The sequence below is a fragment of the Cyprinodon tularosa genome, unplaced genomic scaffold (assembly GCF_016077235.1).
Source record: "Cyprinodon tularosa strain WSP-4 unplaced genomic scaffold, ASM1607723v1 ctg7, whole genome shotgun sequence".
NCBI classification, from domain to species: Eukaryota; Metazoa; Chordata; class Actinopteri; order Cyprinodontiformes; family Cyprinodontidae; genus Cyprinodon; species Cyprinodon tularosa.
Window position 1 is genome coordinate 4,247,442 of NW_024039451.1, and position 19,826 is coordinate 4,267,267.

Genomic DNA, 19,826 nt, shown 5'->3' on the forward strand with positions numbered 1-19,826 from the left:
AGAAAAGAAAGAAAAGACAGGATATGCAGAAGAGCGAAGTAAACAGTAGCTGTATGTTACATACATATTTGCTTTGGGGATCCTCAGCAAATGCAACATATTTACTGTTAAATGTCCTCTAGTATAGGGAATATTCTGTCAACCAGAATCTCTGTGCACAGTGGAACAGTCAAGTCCAAGGTTAAGAAATCTAACCATTTATATCAAATAGAATCTAAAACTAAAAAAAAAACAGCAAGATATACTTTAAATGTAAAGCCTATTAAATGTTGTGATTCAGAAGCCAATTTGGGATTCATTAGCCAGCTTTGGTGTACTGACCTATTTTTCCCTTTGACTGGAGATGCAAATAATCTAAATAAACCAGACAGACCATAACATCTTCTAACACATTAGGGTCTAGTGTGGCCACTAAGGCCATACAACTCTGGGCAGTCAGCCGTATTGCCAGTGTCAAAAACCATTTTCTTAAGCTTTAAATTGGATTTTTTCAAATTCAGCTGAGACTCAAAACATCTAAGTAGCCCTTAAATTTGTCACCTGTTTACGAGCCAAAAATCAGATCCTTACTTCAACATTGTTAGCCCCCAATGGCACTATACGTAGAAGCACTTTAATTCAGTGCTAACACGGTAAATAACACAGAGGGCATTTATATGAGTTCAATAAGAATATAATAAGCAACTAACTGGGGCTTCACTGAAAGAATATTGTTTAACTTATATTAAGTGTGCCTCTTTTCAGACCCTAGTTAACAGCTTGGTTAAGCATATGAGCCATGTCAAAAAAATCACAACTGTCTGACGATACCACTTAGTGCCCCATGCACTGTGAACCATGTATGGTAGTGTATCTATTCACCACTTCGTGTGACATTCATGCTTATCTTCGTTTACTTTTTTGAAGCAACTGAAGCATTGTTTGTATCTTAAGCGTCAGAGAAAATGTAAGCATCCGTTGGTTTTACAAAGTGTTGAAATAATGCAAAGAGGAAAGGAAGGAGACATTACATCGGCGCAAGAATTTTCCACAACACGCAACTGCTGTCTCCTTGTGCTGACATTTTGTTGACACAGTTCCTAAATTTAGCAGGAATACACAAAGAGCTAGAGCATGACGTCCTCTGTTGTTAATGTGAACCAGTGTAAACACAAAACGAACAAATGCAGCCACGAAATGAAGTCAGCGTAGAGGAAAAGTAAAGGCAGGTATGTGCTCTTGTTCTATATCCTTTGAAGTTCTATAATGAAACTTAATTTCATACAAAGGATTTGAATAAAAATTCTAGAAATTAAAAAATATATATGGACAGATGGCCTTATAGCATTCTCTAGATCACAATACGATCTTTATGAATCTTAAGTCTCTCTTGTGAGTTCTGAACACTGCATAAAATAAAATTATCATCAAGATGATAATTACAAGAACTGTAGTCTGCCATGGGTACATATCCCATTCAACCTCTGGAGGTGACAGTTAATTTAATGCAATGCAAAGAGCCTACAGAGAAGAATTTGAAAATTGATAAAGAACAAACAAACTGTATCTCCGGTTTACAGTAACTAAACTAAAGCTGCTCCAGTGGGATTCTTGAACATGTCATAAAAACAGCAACTCTTAACAAGGCAATTAAACCCAAAGCCAGGCTAGACCACAAAGGTATTGTTCTCATACAGTCCCAATTGACCTCTGATGAATGGTTACACAATGAAAGTCTGTTTCTCTCTTGCATGAATAGTTTGAGACCACCAAAGTGTCATTATGATGCAGAAACACAGCAGCTGGTGAAGTGAAACACTCGTGCACTGGCTTCACAAGACACGTAGTCTACATCTGCATTTAGGTCTTTCTCTCCGACTCCATCCACAAATATTCTGAGCTGTTTATATATTGCATTATTCTCCCTCCTGACACAATATACCATAACATAAAAGTCTCATTAATTCAGTATTGTTTTAGCATTTGGTAATTCATCATTGCCAATATGATTAACCAAACTGTCACAGTCCCATATAGTCTCATTCATCAAACATTTGGGTGGAAATGCTACGTTTAACAGCAGTGCTGCCGTGGAATCTTGATGGGGGTGTTCTTGGGTTGCTATTGGTTATGTTGACAAACAGAAGCTGTCACAAATCCAGATCAGCTGTTTCTGCTTTTCTAAATATTTTCATACCAGGGATGTTTTGGTTTAACTTGCTTTTTTTTTTCAATTTCGTTCGTTCATACTTCAATTGTTTTGGCATAAACAGCTTTGAATGGCACTTGTTTATCTGTACAATGACCCTAATATTATAGCACCATAAATGATATGGCCTTAAAAGGTAAAAAAAAACGTTTTGTAATTTTTAAATAAGGAGATACTGCAAAAAAAATGAGATCAGTAGAACTGCTGATGAGGACAGTTATACAAATAACAACATTTAGTCAATCTTCATTTGGTAACCCTCTATAGAAGCCATATACATGAACTATACACAACGTCAGAAATGTTGTGTGACTGTTTATTCAGGTTTTGTGATTCATTGTTTATCTGATCCAAATCAGTTTATAACATTTATGCCCTCATCTGTGCTCTCATGTCAATCAAACTGGTACTGGATCCAAACAGTACGTTTCATAGAAAAATGCATACCCATGAAACTGTGGCTCATTTATTTTGCAATTTGACTGGTTGAACTGAGAAATGTGAGTTACTCAGAACGCTGGACAAACACTATATTCAAGCTGCAGGGAAGTGTGAACAAATTGCACAGCTAATTTATATATACACCATCTCAACCATAACAGGAAAATAAGTCAAAAGAAAAATAAGACTGAGAAATAACTTTTTTTGACACACATGCAGCACAGTCACTGTGTAACAAGCAGAAGCACACTGCCAGCCCGTGGCTACAACAAGCGACAGGGCTTATTTCAGAGTTGTCATGTAGCCAGCCACAAAGGAGGGCCTGGTGGGGGTGTGGGGGAGTGCACAGGAAAATGTGGAAGTTGCATAACCCTGGCTGAAAGTAACGGTGAAAAATAATCAGTGATCCCAAATCAGCTGATTTTAAATTACAGATTGTCATTGCTATTTATTTAGTAAGATAAATCTGAGGTTTACTCTCATATACACCGGTAGAGTCCTAATAAAGAACATAGGATAGATGGACTTTCTCCTGAGCTACAGTTAAACATAAAGTATCTTGTTGTGATTAAAAACAGCATGAACCTTCTTTGTGTGCTTCTGGTTAGATTTGCATTCAGATATAAACATATCTGATCTGGTTGATGAACAAACAAACACTTAAGCATTTTTTTTTTTTTTTTTACAAAAAAAGGACCTTAAAAAAAACATTATAAGGTTGTTTGATCATTACATTATTCCACATTTCTGCTGCTAGTAGATTTCAACAAACTGACAGAGAAAATGTTTTGTTCAATCAACTGGGTAAATATAGCGTGTAGTGGTGCCAATACGAGACAGTAAGACTGCCTCTTTTCCATATTTCTGTTTTGATTCTAAACATACAGTTCTGAGCTGTTTAAATTTGCAGTACTGAAAAGAAACATGAAAATAACCTTAGTAATTAATAACAAATATTCCTTTAATTCAGTAACTTTTATTTTTGCAAGTGTTATTTGCAATATGTAATATTATATAAACTAAAATAACTACAAAAAGGCTGATTAACTTTTGACCAAAGTGTTAGCTTAATTTAAGATATATTAAACAATTTTTTAAGTGCATATGCAGGACTTAGAGTATATTAGTGATCTATGTGGCCTGCTCTTCTAAACTATATGGCTATGTAACTTGAGAACATTAGATTTGTCACTGAATGAGTTACAGTATGTCACCAAGAGCGCTGCTTCATAGGGGTCCCAGCTCCCTTAAACACCTGAGGTACCTTAAAAGCTTCTGTCAGGCAACAAAACAGATATTACACTTTCCTGGTCAGATATGTATTTGGTTCTCTGGTGTAGGCTTTAATCTTTTTTCTCCTCTCCTTTTCTTTACAACTAATTCCATGACTTCTCAATTTATTTGTCTACCATATAAACAGATATGTTTTAAGGATTTCATTCCAATTCCATGTCTGTTTTTGCAACAACAACAAAAAAAGTAGTATTCTATTAACTCATTTCAGTTCAACATACCTCTGGGGGTATGTACTATTCACAAGAAATCAAAAAAAAAAAAAAATCATAAAGATTGTAATCAAGCTTTGGAGCATAACAAAGAAAAGAACAAATATTGAAACAATGTTACTACTGTATTCAATTCAATTCACTTTATTTATATAGTGCCAATTAGGGGTGTAAATAATAATCGTTTTGTATCGATGCATCGATCCAAAAGCCGACGATCAGATGCATCGACACGTCCGCAAGATAATCGATTCATGTTTTTTTTTCCTCCGGTCTATTTTTATCCATTTGCTCCTGGGCGTAATTCTCCCTCCCGTGCTGCGGTGCCGCTAAACCTATTTTGCCCTCCTACCGCGCTTCCTGGTTATACTCTTACAGCAGTGTGTTGCAGTAAGCTTGACACAGACATTTTTAAATTATGCTCAGTATTGAAGCGTGGTCTGTGCTACACACTGTGGGTCTAGATACGGCCGAGGCGGTGAGGAAGTGTGGACGAGTTTAGTCCGACGACGGAGGGACATGAGAGCCAAAAAGAGCGGAGATCCAGCTGGAAAAAGGGTCCCAGCGTTCTCGCGCACCTCGCTCTTCTAGCGGGTCAAACTTCACGAGTTGCTTTCCGCAATTTCGGTCATAAAAACAAAACAAGCCGGCCTCCTGTCTGCTGCACTGTTTGCGGTCAGCTACAATCTGGGAGAGGTGCAGCGGAGCGTCTCTCAAGGGGGCGGTGACGTCGACACACTGGAGCCTTCTTCTTCTTCTTTTTTTTTAATGGCGGTTGGCAAACAACTTATAGGTGCATTACTGCCCCCTTCCAGAATGGAGTATGGACCAGACAAACTATTATATTCTCCCTAAAATACCCGTTCTTCTTAGAAAATTAAAAATACTCCCAAAAACTACATCCCCAGATTACCTTTGAAACAATTCCCTTATATGTAGTTTATTTTTATTCCTGTCTAACTCTCTTCACAACATCTCTCTTTCCTGAGTATATTTATTACATTCTAAAAAAAATATGTTGGACAGTTTCTTTGGAGCCGAGGTATTGCATCGAACTCATTACACTGATATTGTGCAGTATTTTTGCAGTATTTTTTGATGCAACTTTTCTACTTCTGTTATTTGCTGTTGTTTCTAAAGAAAATGCATAATGATATTACAGCTTTCATTTTCATTTTTACAGCTTTTGATTTATTTCAAACTTGAAACTTTGTTTAGCCTGTAAGGTGTACAATAAATAATAATAATGGAAAAATTTAACCGATTAATCGATTAATCGAATCGAATCGTGGTGTATTCTTGAGAATCGAAAATAATCGAATCGTTGGGTCAGGAAATCGATACTAAATCGAATCGCCATGATGGATGTGATTTACACCCCTAGTGCCAATTCATTACACATGTCACCTCAAGGCACTTTACAGTTCACGAGGTACCAGATATTTCTAGTAAAATGCTGTGTTGTATGTCTTCATTTAGAAACAATTAACAGTCTTATCTTTAGTGAATCGTTTGAATTTATCTCCAGTTCTTCAAAATGTTGCAACCAAAGACAAGACTTTCATAATTTTATAGAACTTAACTGTCGTTTATACGGAGCAGTCAGGAAATATTAAGGAATATTGAGGGGGGAAAAATCCCTCTCTTCTAAGTTGCAGATGCTAACCATAATCCCCATGACTGCAGTCTGTTTTGCATGCAAGTTTGATTCTTGGCTTTTAAATCTGATAAATATAGACTTAAAAACTGCACCACCAAGATCAGTTTTGCAGACATTATCCAGTTTGCCTGTACTTCTATACATGCACAACATTTGAAGATCAGATCCTAAGTGTATTGGTGACACCTAAGATGTCTCAGTTTTATTTGGGAGAAGAATATTTGGCTACTTACGGCCAACATGGAGTAAGATGGTATCGCGCCTTTCACCGTGCGGGTTCTGAAAGCAGCTGTAGAGTCCATTGTGGTCAAGGTCAACATTGGTCAGAATCAGCTTTGGACCATTCAGTTGGTGCTGTGCCTCAATGTCTGTTCCATTAACCTTCCATGACACTGATGCATCACTTTCCAGGGAGCCACATTGCATGGTGACATCGCTGCCCCTCTGCTCATATTGGTTCCTTGCAACTGAAAACAAGGAAATTAAATACATTAAGTACTGACATGACAAGAGCAATTAAAAACTGGTGATGGTCAATATATACTTTGTAGTTTTGGCTGTTTTGTAACTAATATTTAATAATAATTAAACCTCTAAGGGGTTAACTTGCAGCAGGATGAATTGTAATGGGATTTGTGAATTCACAAAGTGCAGAAAATACATCTTGCCAGAAGCCAGCAGATAGGGTTTGGCTTGGAAACAGAAATGTTTCGGACCAATTAAATGCAGTTACGTGTATGACGTCAATGCATTAACCAGAGGTGAAAAGCACTGCCAGTTTTAGCTGGAATAACCTCTATTTCTTTTTTTAAAATGAGCGCTATTTTTGCCTTTGTGGATAGGAAGATGATGACGTTCCTCCTGAACAGATTTGGTCTGCTACTGTAGTTGTAAAACAAATGAAGCTGCTATTGCTGCTGTAATGGTCTTAAAACTAGACATGGGAGAATTGTACTGAATGTCCCTCCCTTTTGCGAACAGTTTCTACAGGAGCCTTCCCAGATCAATACATGTAGTTCAATTTGAATTCTACACAGTGTCAGTTTGCCTTTTGCCAGGTTAGAGAAAGGACATGCTGACCCAGAGCTTTCTAAACAAAAACATCAGATTAAAGTAAATGTTGTCCTCAGTGCAGGCCGAAGGTTGACCAATGAATAAACACAGTCATAGAGAAAATGCTTATTTCCCTCACTGAGCATTTTGCTTTTATTTCAATTTGAGAAAATGAGCAAATAGGAATTTCTTCTTTGGAAACATTTTCAGTGAATCTAAAAATGGTAAAGGAAAAGTCATTTTAGGAGAAATATAGCTGTGTTCAATTCATGTTTGACTGCACTTGGTAGGTATTACTTAGCATATGATTTATTAGAAAAAAAGGAAAATATGTAAAAAAAAAAATAAAAATAAAAAATAAAAGAAAAATCAACATTAAAATAATTCCAGAAACAGTGTTTGCTGCTTTTTTTTGTTCTGTTTGTTAAAGAGTTCACATTCAATTCCATTCAAGCCTTATCAGAAATAAAAGAATTACTGAAAAAGAAATGTTGTTCTTTTATCTTAGTATCAACTATCTTGCTTCTAAAGCCAAAAGAGCTTTGTCTGAAACCTTTTTAGGTCTGTGACCTTTAGGGTTAAGGGATTTCTGTGATCCTAATAGCAGTTTTGGCCGGTAAACCAGGGGTTAGCAGCCTGCTCCGCTGATAAGTCTCAAGGGACTTGTTGCGACCACAAGGAGTGAAGACCTCAGATTAACACTCAAGCACAGCAGATCAACAGCACAACAAGAAACAACAAAAACATATTGATCCACATCTCAGGAAGAAAAAAATGGATGGAGAAAATAAGAAAAAAGGTCTCCCCAGTTGGCCTCAAGTCAAATACTGTCATGATTCTTGTCTTATCTATATATCTTGCTACTTGCTTTTTTCTTGATGTGCCTTTATCCCCTTCTTTTTTTTCTTTACAATATCCCTCCATTTTTCCTACTAGAGCATGATTTCTCATGTCAGTCTATGACAAGGCTCCCACAGAAACACAGCTGAGTTAGATGTAAACACAGTTTCATGTTTATTTCATGTCCCATAACAGTATCATTTATTTTTAATTGAACAAGAACCTTGCCCCTATTAACATTAACCTAACACTGTTTGTTCTCTTTGTCTTGTACTGTCAATCACTCCTCCGCAGACATCATAACTCCCATTCTCTTATCTCTTTCCCTGCCATCCCATGCCATCTCACAATTTCTTGCTCTGTTCATCTCAGTTACCTTCCATGGTTGCCCTCCACATTTTCTGAAATAATGTGAACACATTTACGCACATTTGTGCCAAGAAATGCCAATTTCCTTTGATCTCGCTCTCTGTCAATTTACTCTGTGCAAGCCTGTGTGACTTTATTTACATAAAAACCTATTTGCATCTGAGTAAAAACCATACGGTTTCACTTTGATGTGAGCTTTGATGATGATGCCGGTGCCCTGCGGCTTTATGTGACAAGTATGAGAAGTGAAACTTGAGAAAAGTATTATTAAATCAACTGCTCCATCTAAGTGAGAGAAGATGTTCTTTGGAACTTTTATAATGTAGGAAAGATCCCTGCTCAAAATAACTCAGACCACTTTCACATGCCATTAAGATGGTATCAGAGTGCAAGTGTAAAATCAGAATCATCTTTAGAAGGATCTAGAATCAGGTTTCAAATAAAGAAAATGAAAAAAATCAGACAAAAAAAACCCCAGATGTATGAAGTTAGATCCTCTTTGCATATCTAAACAATATCCTGCATAGTTTAATTCTTTTTATATTTTGACATTCTCATTGGCTTCTTCCTAGTGCATCAAAAACCACACCCTCTTTTCCGCTTTTCAATTCCTATTGGTGGCTGTCTCACCCTCATCTTTTATCCTGTTTCCTTTCTTTCTTCCCCACCATCTGCTTCTTTCAAAGCCCTACTTCTCATTTTCCTTTCTAGCCTTCTCTATAGTCAACCTACTTATATTACGTAAACATAAAAGACTGAGATATGAGACAAAGCTTCTCTCAAATATCAAATATTAACAAGCAAGCTCAAAGTACTATAGTCTAACAAATTTCTGATTACTAGGAAGTTACTTTAATCGCAAAGAGAAAGTCCATTTACCCATCAAACTATTGAAGAACTGCCACTGAAAGTTTCATTGACATAGGTTATTACATGGCTTTACTTAAATAACTTTAACATCTCTTTTATCTACATGTGTCACTGTTAAATACATTATTTAAATCCAGGCTAAACAAGAGAGTATATATGGTAAAATCCTGTAGTTTGTTCATTGCAACTTAAAGAAGCCATGTGGATACAACTTATACAGAATTTATAAATACACATAAAAATCTCAATGAACATGAGCTTATCTTATCCTCTAATGTGAAAATTCAGCCTCCATAACAGTGAAGGAATAGGAACTAGGAACAGGAGAGTTGCTGTTAAAATTTAATATACTGTGTTTGAAGGTTTCTCGCCTTAACCAAACATTCTGACACACATCCAAATAGAAACATTAGCATAATTACCAGTAAGAGTGGCTGAAACAGAGGGCGAGTGCGCTATGATTTCTCAAAATCTTATAGCACTTCTCCAGAACTTTAGATAAATAAACAAATCAGATGGTAATGCAATTAAGCACCATAAATAAGTCAATTTTCTCCATTTGTAGGATTCAAATGTATATTTCTAAACTCATACTTGTTCTCTGACATTGAAGAAACTCATTCCATATTGACAGTGCTGAAACTTTAGAATCCCCCAGTAGTAGATCCCTGATCATCAGCATTCTGTACACACACAACTCATGCATAATAAACATGAAAGCAACAGTGGAAACACAGGCAGATACTTATGATTACACTCATGTACTCACTCACACATAAGAACGGTCCTCTGCATAATTCCCTCATTTCTCATGACCATGCAGACAAGCAGGCCTAATAACCATAATGACATTCAACTCAAGTGCTATTGATTTCTTGGTAATGGACTAGGCATTATGAGCAACATCAGAGGACTTTTATTTCTCCCAAAAATGCAAATGAAAATCAACAAAACCCTTTTTTTAAAACACTTTATTCTCCATATATATGTTGATGCCACAGTCATAATAGATAATAACATTATGTCCTTTAAAGGGACAAAGAATATGAAAACTCATGTTGTCTTCAAATGTAGATAAATTTTGTTCTAATATAGAAGCTAATTGGGAGGAACGGAGGAAAAATCTAAATATAGAATGGAAATTGGGCCAGAAAAAGGCAGCTGTAAATACTTTCCATTAGCATCTGAAAGTCATACACAATATGATTAAATATTGTTTGACAAATGGGAATACACTGTATTTCTTTTTGACAACTTGATCACCAACAATATTCTCCATGGGTTTGAAAGTTTCTCCAAGGTAGAAAAGTTTAATTTTCCATCCAATAAGACAATCTGTTTCATTAAGGCTACTGCAGTTCTTGGCAGGATTATTATGTTCCTCCAGAGAAGAGCAACGTAAAGAGTCAACATTATATCCTGTGTTGAGGTCACTGTTGCTAAACCTGCCCAAAGGGAAATCAAAGAATTCCGAGTGCACACTCCCACAAACGTACACCCCAAACACACGTTGTGGTTGGGGAACCACTGATTTAATGATAACAAATTGGCTCCATAGTTGTGGAAAACCCAAGCAACTCTGTCATAATACCAGTTGAGAAGTAGCTCCAGCAACAGCCAAGGAACCAATATGTCACGACTCTTCAAACAAGGATATGACACATTTATAATTTCAGTGGAACATTTTCTTTCATCAAATAAAAAAAATTTAATTAAAAAAACAAGCAAATAAATAATGGTCCAATAAAAACTGTAGCGATAAAAATATCAGGAAAGTACATATAGTGGGTTAAGCTTGATATATAGAGAGATTCAGTACAGTAGAAACGTTCTTTATGCAAATTGGCAGACAGGGAATACATCAAATTCATTCTATGTTGATCAGACGTTACAACCTTACATAAATTAGTAAGGAGTGAGGATATGTTAGCGAGGATGTTTGTAAGTGACTGCTTGATTAGCTGATTAAAAACAAAATTACCTGTTGAATAAAACACAAACCATTTGGCATGGCATTTTTTGGTTTGTGTCATATCAGCAAATCTTTCAAAACTTTAAATCAATGTCATTAACCTGAAATCATAATAAAACATTTAATAAATCAAAAATATATAGCTATGTGTACATTTCTTCTCATTCAATAATCCAAACACTGTTGGTAATACTATGTTATACTACTACTATTGTAAAACATATGAGGAAAAGCAACATATTTGCAAATGACATATTTACACATCAGAAATGATACTACACCAACACTGATTGCATGCATCCACACAGTTGACCAGGGTGACATCCTCATAGACTCGTGCAGAGATGCATCCAGAGAGCACACAACTCATTGAACAAACATGTACGCCCTCTTGAGTTGATTAGATTACTGATGAAGTTTGATTATGGAGAACCAGCTGTGAAGGATTATGCCTGGATGTTTTTGAATTTCAATTTGAAAGCTATCTTGCACTTGTAAGGATAAAACTCAGGCTCTATCTTTCCGCCTCTATGACTTCTGTCAGGCATACATGTGTCTGTTCTAAAGTGCATGCGTGTGTGAGTAACCACCTGTAAGTTATGATCGGGCTGTGCAGCACAGGCATAAAATGAAATTGAAATTCAGTCTGATTTACCATCTGAAAGCATCCTAGTCTTGTGACAGTGCATGCTTATGTGTGAGTATGTGACTGTGTAAGCGCTCCATGGGCATCCAGCCCTCCCTGCAGATTCATTGGCACGACCACATCATGCCAAGTTAGAGGGCGTTGCTTTCCAGCCGTGCTGTAACTCACTCAACATTTATCAGTGAATTCCATTTTCATGCCTGAGGGGAGCCGGTCCTTTTCAAAGTTCAACAGTGAAACTGTTAATTCATAGAGATACCAGCTTAGCTTAAAAAGATATATCATAGCAATTTTTTATTTTTGCTCTGCCTTTTTGTTTTTTCAGGGTGTTTGCAACTATAAGATTGTGGTGGGGCAATAGTGCTAACCTTCATCTCTGTCAAACTTTCAAATTTAGAAAAAAATTGGAAAGTTTATCTTCGAAGTCAAAAAGCCACAGAAATGTAATAATTTTTACAGTTCAAACTGGATTATATAGGAATTGATCATCCTTATAGCTACAGCCAACTCAAACCTATATTTAGAAAAAAAAGGTTAGGCTATAATAATAGAAATGATAAGATACAAAATACTCGAGCGCTGTCCTCCAATGTAGAGCATGCCGTGTGACAAAAAAAAAAAATTCAGGTTCCAGAAATTCTTAGCTGCAAATCTAAACACGCCTCTGAGTAAAAACAACTTTTTAAACATCATATTTAACAAGATTTGTTTAACTACTAAATGAGTTATATAAAATTGTCGGTGTGAGAAAAACACCGATTTAAGAGTAGGAGATTACAGGGTACGCTTTACTCTATTTATTTACCGTGCCGTCCCAAAGTCTCCTATCACAGGCTGAAATTGCTATTTACTGTGTAAACAACCTCCAAACTAAGAAGGCTTTACGCATTGTTCAAACACATTAACACAGATGTGTTATAATGCGCTCTCTGGAGCACATATCAGACACGAGTGGAAACACATTTAGGTATGTTTGCAGCTAAACTGGCTCATGATTGCATGGCTGGTGTGCAGGGATGTCAGGGAAATACATTTTCAAGTGACAACAAAAGCTTTCAAGATTTAGATGGAGAAACTCATAGAATATTATTGTTCAGCTATTGCACTTCTCTTAAAGATTTGAACTCAAAATTTCTTAAAATTCAATGTCATAATCATTGCAAAGAGCATTTCCCAACAAACTAGTCATGATCAGCTGCTCCTTTCAGGACTTCTGACAGATGTGAAGGAGTTGAAAAGATAAAGCTGTCCAAGAACCAAGGACGTCTCACACAAAGCTTCAGAAAGACCTGAGATAACAAGGTGCTTTTTTTTCCTTTTCACTAAAACAACAAGTTATGCACTGAACCACTACGTCCGCTATGTACATTCACTGCACAAAATCAACTAGGCAGACACATAACATGTTGAAGCTTGTCTACTGCAGATTTTCTGGCACAAAATGAAGTCTTTGGATGTGACTGCACACATACACTGTTTGGAAAAAGGAAGGAACATCATACTGCAGGAGGAAGAATGAAAAAAAATCTACAATGGTATTTTTGTGGAGAATCTGAAGATCAAACGAATCTAACTTTTTCAATAAGACGATAATCCTAAAATACACAGCTATGGAATTTATCCTAAGTGAAAATGCAGATTCTAGAATAGCCAAGTCAAACATTTGACTTGAATCAAATTGAAAATCTGCTAAAAACAATGGAGATCAGCTTATGCATGTGTCACTCCAATGTGTTACAAACAAGTCTATTTATGGGATAAACTGCCTTGCTTTATTTTATGTTTGGATTTTTTTCTTGCTGCAGCATTAGTTGAAAATTACAACGGAGTATTAGGACCAGGTTAGAGATTTTTTATTTTTTTATTTTTTCATTTTGAGAATAAAGTCGTAAAGTTACAAGAAAAAAGTTGTAACATTACAAGAATAAAGTCGTAATATTATGAGAATAAAGTCATAACATTTTATGATTATTCTCTTTGCGACTTTATTCTCGTAATTTTACGACTTTCTTATTGCAATGTTACAACTTTATTCCCGAAATAGAAGAAAAAAAATCTCTAGCCTGGCCCTAATACTCCATCGTAGAAAATGTTCTTACAATAGCCAGTTTAGAAGATTTTCTACTAAAAAATGTTGGGCTGTTATGTATCATTTTAGGTTTTTAAACAAGGACGCTGACCTTGTGTATAGCATCTAGCCATGTAACACAGCTGGTTAGTCAGTTCCTCTGATGTTCACGGGTTAAGAGACAGCAAAACAGTAAATCCCCCTGTCGATTTAAAAGCCAGGGATCCGATTAACTGCACCATGACATAAGTTTCAGCAATAAACTCCTGTTGACACTTCCACAGTCTTGCACTGATAAAGATGCACACAACCCACGTGTGCTTTAATGTGCTTTTGCACACTCATCCGGGACATATTATTGTGAAGGAAGCAGAAAAAGAGAAAAAAAAAAACTTGGTTAGAACTATGCATGCACATGCTCACACATTTTCACTTCCTTTCCAAACATATTGGAATGAAGTTATCACTTTATCCTCTCCTGTCTCTTTCCCACAGAGAGATTAACATTCATTCCTCCCCAACTCTTTCTGCATTTGCCTCTCCTTTCATGTGAACACTGAGGCAGCTGCAGCTGTGCGAGTATTTGTGTGTGAGTGCATTTGTGTGTTTTCTCTACATGTCTGTGTCTGAGTCGGGGCAGCAAAGCTCAAATAAATCCACTTCCTGTTTCCTGCCCATCTTATCTTGGCCCCACCGCTGCATGTAAACGTACAGAGTGCTTGCGCAGGTTGGTCTGATCATTGCTGTCTGACAGCTAGGTGCTGGAGAAGATTCTCAGACAGGCGGGGGTTAATTGATACTTCAATTTGGATGTCTGTGTTCTGAGATGAACCACAGCGAGTGAGATAAGAAGAGCAAGGGGGGAGAAAAAAGGAGAGCAGGGAGTGAAAGAAAAGAGCGACGGAGTGAAAAAACGAAAAGCATAAAGGTTTGAAAATGAAAATGGGTACACCAAAGGAAGGAGGATAAATGGTGAAGAGCAAGGGAAGGGCAGTTAATATTTTACAAGCCTGGATTAGAGAGGTTGTGAAAAAAAGGAACGGGAGAAAAAAAATCCTAGGAGTCAGATACAGCAGAATGAGAGAACAGGAGTGGGCAAACTGAATAGCTTTGATCAGAAATGTCTGTACTTTTCAGTAGAGATGGAAAAAAAACCCTCCAAGAAGTGGAAGAGAATGTTCCCCACTTCAAATCTATTTTAACAAATTTAAATCAATTTATTTCTTCTTTGGACCTGTGCACGTTGGCTTTACACAAACTATATTCATCCTTACTTACAAATCAAATTGATATATATATATATATATATATTATGTGGCTCTTCACAAAAGCAGCAGAATCAGCAAAAATGCCGTTCCGACAACGAATACAGTGTACAGCTAACAGTCTGTAACATTCAGCATGATGTAATGCATTACTTAAGCAGCTCTGCTGACCTTTCCCCAAATAACACCATTAGTTTTTGAATTGATTTTCCACCCTCCCTGCCTTTGCTTTTGGATTTTTGGGTCAACTAACAGAGAAGAGGTAAATCTTTCAGCAAGTAGGTGATCCGTTATATTGTTTTAAACATTTTCTTATTGTATGAGCAAAAAGCAAAACTCTCTCCAAATGTTCTGATAGGACATACAGAGGTGGATCATGGTGGATTGGCAACCTAAGGTGAATCCATCACTACAATAATCTCTTAATGTTTTAAATAATTCCTGTGATGGACACAAACCCAGAGTGAATTTTACACCTGGAAAAGTCAGGAAACAAACAAAACAGAAAAAAGTGTCCACCATTCACTTGTGTCTAGGTTTGAGTATTACAGGTATCTTGATAGAGCTGATTAAATTCAGTTTATGCTCCTTACACAAAAACATTTCTCACTTAGTGGAAGCTTGCAACAAAATCCAAAACAGAAAAAACATTTATAGCGTGGCATTGGATACATTAATTTACCCACAATGCTTAGATGATGCACCATACTACCAGGGAGGTCAATCACTCCCTACTGCCTGAAAAATATAATGAGCAAAACATCCGGGCCAGAGTTGACAGAAATTATTATCATTATGTTTTTTTAATTTCTCATACCAACCCGAAATGTTGTATTTCCTTGGGTGGTTACTCATGTAATTCATATCAAAAACCGCCACTGATTAGATATACAGTGTCAGCCCATAGAATTGCAATTAGAACCAGCTTGCCTGCCAAGGGAATGTCATAAATATAATTTCAAAAGCAAAAAGCTATGAATAGCGATATTAGAGGAAGGCTGATAAACCTCAGAAAAAGTTGATGTATATCATGGGCTTTCAGAAAACAGACTTTTTTTTTTTCTTGCTTTAATAATAATCAGACCCAGGCCTGCAGAAGGCTCCCTTACAGCTCTAATCTTATTGGTTAATCACATGGCTAACATCTCCCTGAGCCTTTCTCAAGAGCCCAACTCAGAAGGTCAGTGCTAATATCAATCCTCTCATTTATTAAACAACATGAGCGTGTGGAGACAGAAAGAAAGGAAAGAGAGCTGGAAATGGTAGCAGGATGGAATACGAAGAAACATAAAAACGAGCCATTGAGGGAGAGAAAGAAAAAGGGAAGAACGAAGGTCAAATAAATGATGAAAAGGTGTAGAAAAGGGGGCATGTAAGAAGTTCAAGTCAAATAAAAAAAAAGGGGGATGAGAGATGAAGGGGAAAAGGGGGAGGAAAGGGTTTCAAAGGGAGATGAGAAGAGAGGGATGAGAGAATGATTGCCTTAATTAATGGCCTGTAATATACGACAATTTTTCTGGGTTCCAATATAATATCAGTAAAATTACTGCCTTCATCATGGAACACTCTTCAAATATACAGCCTGACCTTGAAAAAGGAGCTAAAGCTGCAGAAAACTCCCTAAACTTTTAACAAAAAAGAAAAACTTTTTAACAGAGAGAGAGAGAGCAGATCTCCTACTTTATATTTAACTACCATCTTAAGATAATGCATTTTTAAATCTTTCTGTATATAGCTGTATTTATCTGCTCATTTATGCCAAGCCGTCAATGTAAACACATACATATATGCAGTAAAACAAAGACTCTTTTAGACATAAGTGACATTTTTGGTCGGTACAGTATAGGTGCATAAACTTGGTCAGTAAAAATTATTTGGGATTAAATAGATATGCTCCTTTCTTAGTGTTATCTTACAAGCCATGACTAGATGAACATTTACCTTTACATGATCTAGTGTAAATTAAAATCCACTGCATGAAAATATTGTTTTAATATAGTAGTATAGTATAGTTTTAATATAATAAGACACATAAAATGGGATATAAATACACATATAATATAGTCATATATTGAAACGTCAACTTCTAGAACAGGGAAGAATCACCTGCCACTCTCTGTATGATCTTAATTAATTTCACTGAATTATTTATTAAATTCTAGTTTTTATTTCTGAAAAATCTTTATTCTGAAAACTATACAAAACCCTCCCAGTTCTTATTCAAACAATCACCCACTGCAAAAGTCAAGGATTCATTCGTCAGTTTGACGTTTTAAATGTTGCCAGACTGATTTGTTTGTAAACCATCCTTTAATGATAGCTTAAACAGGCTAAAAATGTGAACATGTGTTAGATTTTTTTTTTTTCACAAAAACCTGAACTGTGCTGCACTAAAGCTAACTTTCAGTTTTTTGGGTTTTTTTTGTTTAATTTTTATGACATTGTGACTGCAGTTTTGTTTTAACACCACTAAATACAGCACCAGAAGATCTGAATAGGCGTAGTTTTGGAGAAGCGGAGTAGATCATTTGCATTCATGTAGACATAGTACATAATGAACATTGAAAAATGAAAACAAACAAATAGCCTGCATACTCAAATATGCATAAGCCTGCCTTCTCATTGTGTGTTTCACTCTCCATTAAAGTGTACTCAAAAATACAATAGGCAATGAGAATTTGGAAAGCTATGCTGTTGGGTTTGGAGACTGTAAAAACACATTGTCATATCTGTAATTCAAGGAGCTGAGGAGACACAGATGACTGCTCATTCTTCTGACTTTCAGCTGGAAGGTATAAAGGACTCCAAAAGAGGGTGTGAAAAAATATCTCCAGAGCCACTCCGCAGAGCACACACACACACACACACACACACACACACACACACACCAACACACAAACTCCAAGACACATGGATTTATTTATACTGGAAGAGAGCCTGCAGTGTTGTAGCTCTGTGCCTGATCCTAAAGTTTACTTACAGTTTCACACTAATCATTTGTCAGAAGAAGACTGAGAATGCTGAACAGAACATCAGCTACAATGAAAATCATTATCAGTGAATAATTTTCTTTGACAGCTCAGACTGTCTTTCTAGTATTCTTCATGAATAAAGTTGACTTCAAAGGGAGACTTGTCAAAATGTGTGGTGTACTGTTTCCCGGCTTCTGTTTCTGGGAGTTCAAAGGAATTTAGGTAAATGAACACATTAGGTTATAATGATGATTAGGAATAATGTCCATGCCAATGATAAGATCAAAGCCAAGTTCTTAGACAAAACAAATGAGCAGTTAATTGGTAAAATCACATCATTAATTAAAATCATCATCAGACAATCCTAATGGAATACATCGCATTTCCAAAGTATCTAAATTCCATTATATTTTCCTTTCAAACACAGTGAGTTTACAACGACTTTAATCATTCATTTTTAAGAAAAGCTTAAATTTGTGAGATCAATAAATTCCTGCGGCTTAACTGTGGATCTCTGCACCTCCTCTAGGGTTAATAGTTTGTAAAAACTGCCCATTCCAATACCGTCACAGTATAGGTCATGGATAGCTGTGCTGCTTTGCATTTGTCCAATTCTCTTTCTTTGTTTTTGTTATTATAGATTAAGATAATGTGCTGTCTATGTTGCTTGAATCTTGGGATGTTGCTTTATATACCAGCCCTGCTTTAAACTAGTCAACGGTTTAATTCCTCATCCATCTAGTGTGTTCAGTCTTCGAAATGCTGTTACTTCACTAAAAAATATCTTCTAGTTAAGTAACCTCTTAAATTTACTTAGCTGTACTAGATTATGTAGAAAAATCAGATTAAATGGGGCCGAATAAAAGTGCTTGTAACCCTTTCTAGATTTCCTTTCCAATTTCTTTATTTTAAATCAGTGGATATTTTCCCTTCACTTCTAGATTCTGCATGATTTTTCATTAAGCTACTATGGTACATACAATAAATCAAATACTCTAGTTTGTGCCTCTAAATTAAACCAATGTGGAAAAATTTAAGGGGCATGAGTATTGCTGCAAGTCATTTACTGCTAAACAAACTTCTGTATGAGAGTATTTTAAGTGAGAAGAGGTAGAATGGTCCAAAGGGTTGGCTTCTCCCTAACACACACAGACACATCAGCAGAACAGTATGCAACTCTAAGCCCTAAGCATACATAGTCCACACGCTCAACTTGGAGAAAGAAATGTGAGGTCAGAAAACAAAACACAGAAAAAAAAAAATCTTGCAAATGTTTATGTACCCCTGTGAAATGTTGAATATAAGCAGTTTGCCCATGCTTACAGGGAATAACAGAACAGCTTTTCAAAAAGAGTGTATATCTGTGTGCAATCTGGGCAACTCAGTTGTGCAAATAGGCATGCAAACGGCTAAACAGACTTTTAAACAGGCACGTTTTTCCCTGCATGCACAGGTGCATTAAGCATATGCACAAACTGTACTTCCATTAGGGAGGGATTGTGTCTTAGTATATCTATATGCTCCCTTATTATTAAAGGAACAGTTTTTTCAGCAGTTCAGTACAAAAATCATTTTCACATGCTGTCAAAAAAGGTTCCCCCATACACTAAAAATAAACTCTTGAATACATGAAAAGCAATTCTAATAAATAGAAAAAAGTACAGCTACAGACAGTCGATAAGCAGTAGACACAGCAAACTCAGCCAGAATCAATAATGTTCCATAATGGCAAAAATGTCAGTTGTTTTCAAGTTCCTTCTATCTAAGGAAAATAAATTAATTTCCTTTATTACTTTCTCAATTAAACATGTGCTTTTAATACTTGGCACTGGTCACATCAAGCATGGTTCTGTTTTTGGTTATTTGCTTTTTCAGGTGTGCAGTCTACCCAATTAGCAGAGACGGAGCAGCAGCTAAAATATCAGCAAAAATGATGAACACGTGTAAGCAAGTTTTTTAATTAAAATTTACCTTCAT

At 36.2% G+C, this 19,826-nt stretch overlaps 1 protein-coding gene across 2 annotated transcripts in view; it reads right to left on the reverse strand.

The window, feature by feature from the left end:
* The window catches only part of cntfr (ciliary neurotrophic factor receptor), a 281,027-nt gene that overhangs the window by 125,099 nt on the left and 136,102 nt on the right, over positions 1-19,826 (reverse strand). For both annotated transcript variants that reach the window (XM_038268292.1, XM_038268291.1), the window contains exon 4: positions 6,028-6,261. In XM_038268292.1, the coding sequence (XP_038124220.1) occupies positions 6,028-6,261 (234 nt within the window). The remainder of the gene's footprint in view (positions 1-6,027; positions 6,262-19,826) is intronic.